Here is an 8,129-nt window from a genome sequence, read left to right on the forward strand (position 1 = left end):
ATGGGAGACTCAGCGGGATTCCCTGCAATTAGCTGCAGGTGGAAAGCCCTACTGAAGGCAATGGGAGCCTGGGATGTTGTGGGCAATACTTGAGCAAGACTGATGTGGGCCCCCAGCTGCTGTAGGGAATATAAAGATGACCCGGCCCAACAGCACCAATGCCACAGTATATCTGCGCCTACATCAGTAATCCCCAACCAGGGTCTCATCTAACTGTGCCAGCACTTGGCAGACGCTCAACAGATGCACATGTGCTACACCATACACCACCCAACCATGAAGACTGAGAATCCTTTACATCACCATTAAGGATCCGCTCATAGGTGTTCAGGTCATACCAATGTACAGAGTAGGACATGCACTTTCCTTTCTAAGGGCAGTGTGCTGTGACCCAGTACTCCGCAACTGACTGCGATGAATAAAAATGGTTGACACCAATCAATGCAGAGGATTATTATAGCAGCCACTGACACCAATGCTGGGGGTTATTTAGGAGGCCAAAACACCAATGTGGGCGTTAATATCAAGGTTAATGACACCAATGCTCAGGGTTATTACTGCCGTCAATGCAGGAGACTATTGCAGTCACTGTCACCAAGGTTCAGGATTATTTTTGAGCCCACTGACATCAATGCTGCGGGTTACTAATGAGGCCAATGACATCAATGCTAGGGATTCCTACTGCGCCCACTGACACCAATGCTGATGTCATTACTGTGCCCACTGACAACAATGCTGGATGTCATTACTGCGCCCACTGACACCAATGCTGGATGTCATTACTGAGCCCACTGACACCAATGCTGGATGTCATTACTGAGCCCACTGACACCAATGCTGGATGTCATTACTGAGCCCACTGACACCAATGCTGGATGTCATTACTGTGCCCACTGACACCAATGCTGGATGTCAATACTGTGCCCACTGACACCAATGCTGGATGTCATTACTGAGCCCACTGACACCAATGCTGGATGTCATTACTGTGCCCACTGACACCAATATGCTGGATGTCATTACTGTGCCCACTGACACCAATGCTGGATGTCATTACTGTGCCCACTGACACCAATATGCTGGATGTCATTACTGTGCCCACTGACACCAATGCTGGATGTCATTACTGTGCCCACTGACACCAATATGCTGGATGTCATTACTGTGCCCACTGACACGAATATGCTGGATGTCATTACTGTGCCCACTGACACCAATGCTGGATGTCATTACTGTGCCCACTGACACCAATGCTGGATGTCAATACTGTGCCCACTGACACCAATGCTGGATGTCATTACTGCGCCCACTGACACCAATGGTGGTGGCAGTACGGGGGGCACTCCCAGGTGGTGACAGTACGGGGGGCACTCCCAGGTGGTGGCAGTACGCGGGGCACTCCCAGGTGGTGGCAGTACGCGGGGCACTCCCAGGTGGTGGCAGTACGCGGGGCACTCCCAGGTGGTGGCAGTACGCGGGGCACTCCCAGGTGGTGGCAGTACGCGGGGCACTCCCAGGTGGTGGCAGTACGCGGGGCACTCCCAGGTGGTGGCAGTACGCGGGGCACTCCCAGGTGGTGGCAGTACGCGGGGCACTCCCAGGTGGTGGCAGTACGCGGGGCACTCCCAGGTGGTGGCAGTACGCAAGGCACTCCCAGGTGGTGGCAGTACGCGGGGCACTCCCAGGTGGTGGCAGTACGCGGGGCACTCCCAGGTGGTGACAGTACGCGGGGCACTCCCAGGTGGTGACAGTACGCGGGGCACTCCCAGGTGGTGACAGTACGCGGGGCACTCCCAGGTGGTGACAGTACGCGGGGCACTCCCAGGTGGTGACAGTACGCGGGGCACTCCCAGGTGGTGACAGTACGCGGGGCACTCCCAGGTGGTGACAGTACGCGGGGCACTCCCAGGTGGTGACAGTACGCGGGGCACTCCCAGGTGGTGACAGTACGCGGGGCACTCCCAGGTGGTGACAGTACGCGGGGCACTCCCAGGTGGTGACAGTACGCGGGGCACTCCCAGGTGGTGACAGTACGCGGGGCACTCCCAGGTGGTGACAGTACGGGGGGACCCTCCCTGGTGGTGACAGTACGGGGGCCATCCCTGGTGGTGACAGTACGGGGGGCACTCCCAGGTCGTGACAGTACGGGGGCCCCCCAGGTGGTGACAGTATGGGGCGCACTCACAGGTGGTGACAGTATGGGGGGCACTCCCAGGTGGTGACAGTAAGGGGCCCCCCCAGGTGGTGACAGTACGCGGGGCACTCCCAGGTGGTGACAGTACGGGGGGGCCCTCCCTGGTGGTGACAGTACGGGGGGACCCTCCCTGGTGGTGACAGTACGGGAGGGCACTCCCAGGTGGTGACAGTACGGGAGGGCACTCCCAGGTGGTGACATTACGGGGGGCACTCCCAGGTGGTGACAGTACGGGGGGCACTCCCCGGGTGGTGACAGTAAGGGGTCCCCCCCAGGTGGTGACAGTAAGGGGTCCCCCCCAGGTGGTGACAGTACGCGGGGCACTCCCAGGTGGTGACAGTACGCGGGGCACTCCCAGGTGGTGACAGTACGCGGGGCACTCCCAGGTGGTGACAGTACGCGGGGCACTCCCAGGTGGTGACAGTACGCGGGGACACTCCCTGGTGGTGACAGTACGGGGGCCATCCCTGGTGGTGACAGTACGGGGGCCCCCCCAGGTGGTGACAGTATGGGGGGCACTCACAGGTGGTGACAGTATGGGGGGCACTCCCAGGTGGTGACAGTAAGGGGCCCCCCCAGGTGGTGACAGTACGGGGGGACCCTCCCTGGTGGTGACAGTACGGGGGGACCCTCCCTGGTGGTGACAGTACGGGGGGACCCTCCCTGGTGGTGACAGTACGGGAGGGCACTCCCAGGTGGTGACATTACGGGGGGCACTCCCAGGTGGTGACAGTACGGGGGGCACTCCCCGGGTGGTGACAGTACGGGGGGCACTCCCCGGGTGGTGACAGTACGGGGCCCCCCAGGTGGTGACAGTACGGGGGCCCCCCAGGTGGTGACAGTACGGGGGGCACTCCCAGGTGGTGACTGTAAGGGGGCCCCCCCAGGTGGTGACAGTACGGGGGCCCCCCCCAGGTGGTGACAGTACGGGGGCCCCCCCCAGGTGGTGACAGTACGGGGGCCCCCCCCAGGTGGTGACAGTACGGGGGCCCCCCCCAGGTGGTGACAGTACGGGGGCCCTCACAGGTGGTGACAGTACGGGGGCCCTCCCAGGTGGTGACAGTACGGGGGCCCTCCCAGGTGGTGACAGTACGGGGGGCACTCCCAGGTGGTGACAGTACGGGGGGCACTCCCAGGTGGTGACAGTACGGGGGGCACTCCCAGGTGGTGACAGTACGGGGGGCACTCCCAGGTGGTGACAGTACGGGGGGCACTCCCAGGTGGTGACAGTACGGGGGGGCTCTCCCAGGTGGTGACAGTACGGGGGCACTCCCAGGTGGTGACAGTACGGGGGCACTCCCAGGTGGTGACAGTACGGGGGCACTCCCAGGTGGTGACAGTACGGGGGGACCCTCCCAGGTGGTGACAGTACGGGGGGACCCTCCCAGGTGGTGACAGTACGGGGGGACCCTCCCAGGTGGTGACAGTACGGGGGGACCCTCCCAGGTGGTGACAGTACGGGGGCCATCCCTGGTGGTGACAGTACGGGGGCCATCCCTGGTGGTGACAGTACGGGGGCCATCCCTGGTGGTGACAGTAAGGGGCCCCCCCAGGTGGTGACAGTAAGAAGCCCCCCCAGGTGGTGACAGTACAGGGGCCCCCCCCAGGTGGTGACAGTACAGGGGCCCCCCCCAGGTGGTGACAGTACAGGGGCACTCCCAGGTGGTGACAGTACAGGGGCACTCCCAGGTGGTGACAGTACGGGGGCCCCCCCAGGTGGTGACAGTACGGGGGGCACTCACAGGTGGTGACAGTACGGGGGGCACTCACAGGTGGTGACAGTACGGGGGGCACTCACAGGTGGTGACAGTACGGGGCCCTCCCAGGTGGTGACAGTACGGGGGGCACTCCCAGGTGGTGACAGTACGGGGGCCCTCCCAGGTGGTGACAGTACGGGGGGCACTCCCAGGTGGTGACAGTACGGGGGCTCTCCCAGGTGGTGACAGTACGGGGGCACTCCCAGGTGGTGACAGTACGGGGGCACTCCCAGGTGGTGACAGTACGGGGGGCACTCCCAGGTGGTGACAGTACGGGGGGCACTCCCAGGTGGTGACAGTACGGGGGGCACTCCCAGGTGGTGACAGTACGGGGGGACCCTCCCAGGTGGTGACAGTACGGGGGGACCCTCCCAGGTGGTGACAGTACGGGGGCCATCCCTGGTGGTGACAGTAAGGGGCCCCCCCAGGTGGTGACAGTAAGAAGCCCCCCCAGGTGGTGACAGTACGGGGGCCCCCCAGTTGGTGACAGTACGGGGGCCCTCCCAAGTGGTGACAGTACGGGGGGACCCTCCCAGGTGGTGACAGTACGGGGGCCATCCCTGGTGGTGACAGTACGGGGGGCCATCCCTGGTGGTGACAGTAAGGGGCCCCCCCAGGTGGTGACAGTAAGAAGCCCCCCCAGGTGGTGACAGTAAGAAGCCCCCCCAGGTGGTGACAGTACGGGGGCCCCCCCAGGTGGTGACAGTACAGGGGCACTCCCAGGTGGTGACAGTACGGGGGCACTCCCAGGTGGTGACAGTACGGGGGGGCACTCCCAGGTGGTGACAGTACGGGGGGGCACTCCCAGGTGGTGACAGTACGGGGGGCACTCCCAGGTGGTGACGGTACGGGGCCCCCCCAGGTGGTGACAGTACGGGGCCCTCCCAGGTGGTGACAGTACGGGGGGGCACTCCCAGGTGGTGACAGTACGGGGGGGCACTCCCAGGTGGTGACAGTACGGGGGGGCACTCCCAGGTGGTGACAGTACGGGGGGCACTCCCAGGTGGTGACAGTACGGGGGGCACTCCCAGGTGGTGACAGTACGGGGGGCACTCCCAGGTGGTGACAGTACGGGGGCCCTCCCAGGTGGTGACAGTACGGGGGGCACTCCCAGGTGGTGACAGTACGGGGGCTCTCCCAGGTGGTGACAGTACGGGGGCACTCCCAGGTGGTGACAGTACGGGGGGCACTCCCAGGTGGTGACAGTACGGGGGGCACTCCCAGGTGGTGACAGTACGGGGGGACCCTCCCAGGTGGTGACAGTACGGGGGGACCCTCCCAGGTGGTGACAGTACGGGGGGACCCTCCCAGGTGGTGACAGTACGGGGGCCATCCCTGGTGGTGACAGTAAGGGGCCCCCCCAGGTGGTGACAGTAAGAAGCCCCCCCAGGTGGTGACAGTACGGGGGCCCCCCAGTTGGTGACAGTACGGGGGCCCTCCCAAGTGGTGACAGTACGGGGGGACCCTCCCAGGTGGTGACAGTACGGGGGCCATCCCTGGTGGTGACAGTACGGGGGGCCATCCCTGGTGGTGACAGTAAGGGGCCCCCCCAGGTGGTGACAGTAAGGGGCCCCCCCAGGTGGTGACAGTAAGAAGCCCCCCCAGGTGGTGACAGTACGGGGGCCCCCCCAGGTGGTGACAGTACAGGGGCACTCCCAGGTGGTGACAGTACGGGGGGGCACACCCAGGTGGTGACAGTACGGGGGGCACTCCCAGGTGGTGACAGTACGGGGGGCACTCCCAGGTGGTGACGGTACGGGGCCCCCCCAGGTGGTGACAGTACGGGGGCCCCCCCAGGTGGTGACAGTACGGGGCCCTCCCAGGTGGTGACAGTACGGGGGGGCACTCCCAGGTGGTGACAGTACGGGGGGGCACTCCCAGGTGGTGACAGTACGGGGGGCACTCCCAGGTGGTGACAGTACGGGCCCCCCCAGGTGGTGACAGTACGGGGGGGCACTCCCAGGTGGTGACAGTACGGGGGGCACTCCCAGGTGGTGACAGTACGGGGGGGCACCCCCAGGTGGTGACAGTACGGGGGGGCCCCCCCAGGTGGTGACAGTACGGGGGGGCACTCCCAGGTGGTGACAGTACGGGGGGGCCCCCCCAGGTGGTGACAGTACGGGGGGGCACTCCCAGGTGGTGACAGTACGGGGGGGCACTCCCAGGTGGTGACAGTACGGGGGGGCACACCCAGGTGGTGACACTAAGGGGGGCACTCCCAGGTGGTGACAGTACGGGGCCCCCCCAGGTGGTGACAGTACGGGGGCCCCCCCAGGTGGTGACAGTACAGGGGCACTCCCAGGTGGTGACAGTACGGGGCCCCCCCCCCAGGTGGTGACAGTACGGGGGGCACTCCCAGGTGGTGACAGTACGGGGGGCACTCCCAGGTGGTGACAGTACAGGGCCCCCCCCCCAGGTGGTGACAGTACGGGGGGCACTCCCAGGTGGTGACAGTACGGGGGGCACTCCCAGGTGGTGACAGTACAGGGCCCCCCCAGGTGGTGACAGAACGGGGCCCCCCCCCCAGGTGGTGACAGTACGGGGCCCCCCCCCCCAGGTGGTGACAGTACGGGGGGCACTCCCAGGTGGTGACAGTACAGGGCCCCCCCAGGTGGTGACAGTACGGGGCCCCCCCCCCCAGGTGGTGACAGTACGGGGCCCCCCCCCCAGGTGGTGACAGTACGGGGGGCACTCCCAGGTGGTGACAGTACAGGGCCCCCCCAGGTGGTGACAGAACGGGGGGGCACTCCCAGGTGGTGACAGAACGGGGGGGCACTCCCAGGTGGTGACAGTACGGGGGGCACTCCCAGGTGGTGACAGTACGGGGGGCACTCCCAGGTGGTGACAGTACGGGGGGGCACTCCCAGGTGGTGACAGTACGGGGGGCACTCCCAGGTGGTGACAGTACGGGGGGCACTCCCAGGTGGTGACAGTACGGGGGGCACTCCCAGGTGGTGACAGTACGGGGGGGCACTCCCAGGTGGTGACAGTACGGGGGGGCACTCCCAGGTGGTGACAGTACGGGGGGCACTCCCAGGTGGTGACAGTACGGGGGGCACTCCCAGGTGGTGACAGTACGGGGGGGCACTCCCAGGTGGTGACAGTACGGGGGGGCACTCCCAGGTGGTGACAGTACGGGGGGGCACTCCCAGGTGGTGACAGTACGGGGGGGCACTCCCAGGTGGTGACAGTACGGGGGCCCCATTCCTGTACACAATGGGGTGTCATGTTGGGGCCCCAGATGTTGATGTACTAGAGATCCCAGCATGCCCCCAGCCTGTGTGTATGGTGGATGATGAAAAGCTGACTCCAGGTTCCAGCAGCTGCAGGGCCCCGTCCCAGGTACAGACCCCCCCCTCTCCAGGGAAAGGAGGCCGGGCAGGAAGAGAAGACAAATCAGAGCTTACCCAGAAATTCTCCACGAAGTAGGCCATCACCATGCTGCTGGCGGACGCAGAGGCCGGACACAGGCCCCTCTGTCTTCTCCAATGCGGCCCGCTGTCCGCCGGCTCCCCGGCCCGATCCGTTCTCCCTTCTCCCCAAACCTACGGAACCAGACACAATCCCTCCTCCCCCTCCCGGGACTGGGAGCACGCATGCGCGGCACGGCCAAGGGAGGGACACTGACCCACAGCGCTCCCTGCTGGCCGAGTCAGGCAGTGCCTCAAACTGTGATAAACACACAGGACAGAAAAGACAAGTATTAACGGCGTGCTTTATTGCACCTCACCACCAGGCCGCATTCTGCATGGAGTGTTTGCCCACTACTATGCCTACAATGGTCTTTACCAACTTTATGGGCACTTTAAAGTGTTAATGAAGGCAAAACTTTTTTTTTCCATTTTGGATAGAGTATGGGAGGGTTACAACCTCTGTCAGGTGTATACCATCTGTGCCCCATTGGGGAGATTTCCCTTCACTTCCTGTCCCATTGTCAAAACAGGAAGTGAGAGGAAATCCCTGCAAATTAAAGTGGTTGTAAGCCTTACACCAAGTGAAGTGATTGGCTTCAGGTGATACAGAGATGAAACAAATACTCCTACATACAGTATCTCACAAAAGTGAGTACACCCCTCACATTTTTGTAAATATTTTATTATATCTTTTCATGTGACAGCACTGAAGAAATGACACTTTGCTACAATGTAAAGAAGTGAGTGTACAGCTTGTATAACAGT

At 63.4% G+C, this 8,129-nt stretch overlaps 1 protein-coding gene across 1 annotated transcript in view; it reads right to left on the bottom strand.

Moving 5' to 3' along the window:
• The window catches only part of FCHO2 (FCH and mu domain containing endocytic adaptor 2), a 316,629-nt gene extending 309,109 nt beyond the window's left edge, over nt 1-7,520 (bottom strand). The window contains exon 1 of the mRNA XM_082267434.1: nt 7,359-7,520. Coding sequence (XP_082123560.1) covers nt 7,359-7,391 — 33 coding nt within the window. The 5' untranslated portion in view covers nt 7,392-7,520. The remainder of the gene's footprint in view (nt 1-7,358) is intronic.
• Nucleotides 7,521-8,129: the final 609 nt, after the last annotated feature.

Source organism: Pelophylax lessonae (assembly GCF_965119305.1).
Source record: "Pelophylax lessonae genome assembly, chromosome: 1".
NCBI lineage: Eukaryota > Metazoa > Chordata > Amphibia > Anura > Ranidae > Pelophylax > Pelophylax lessonae.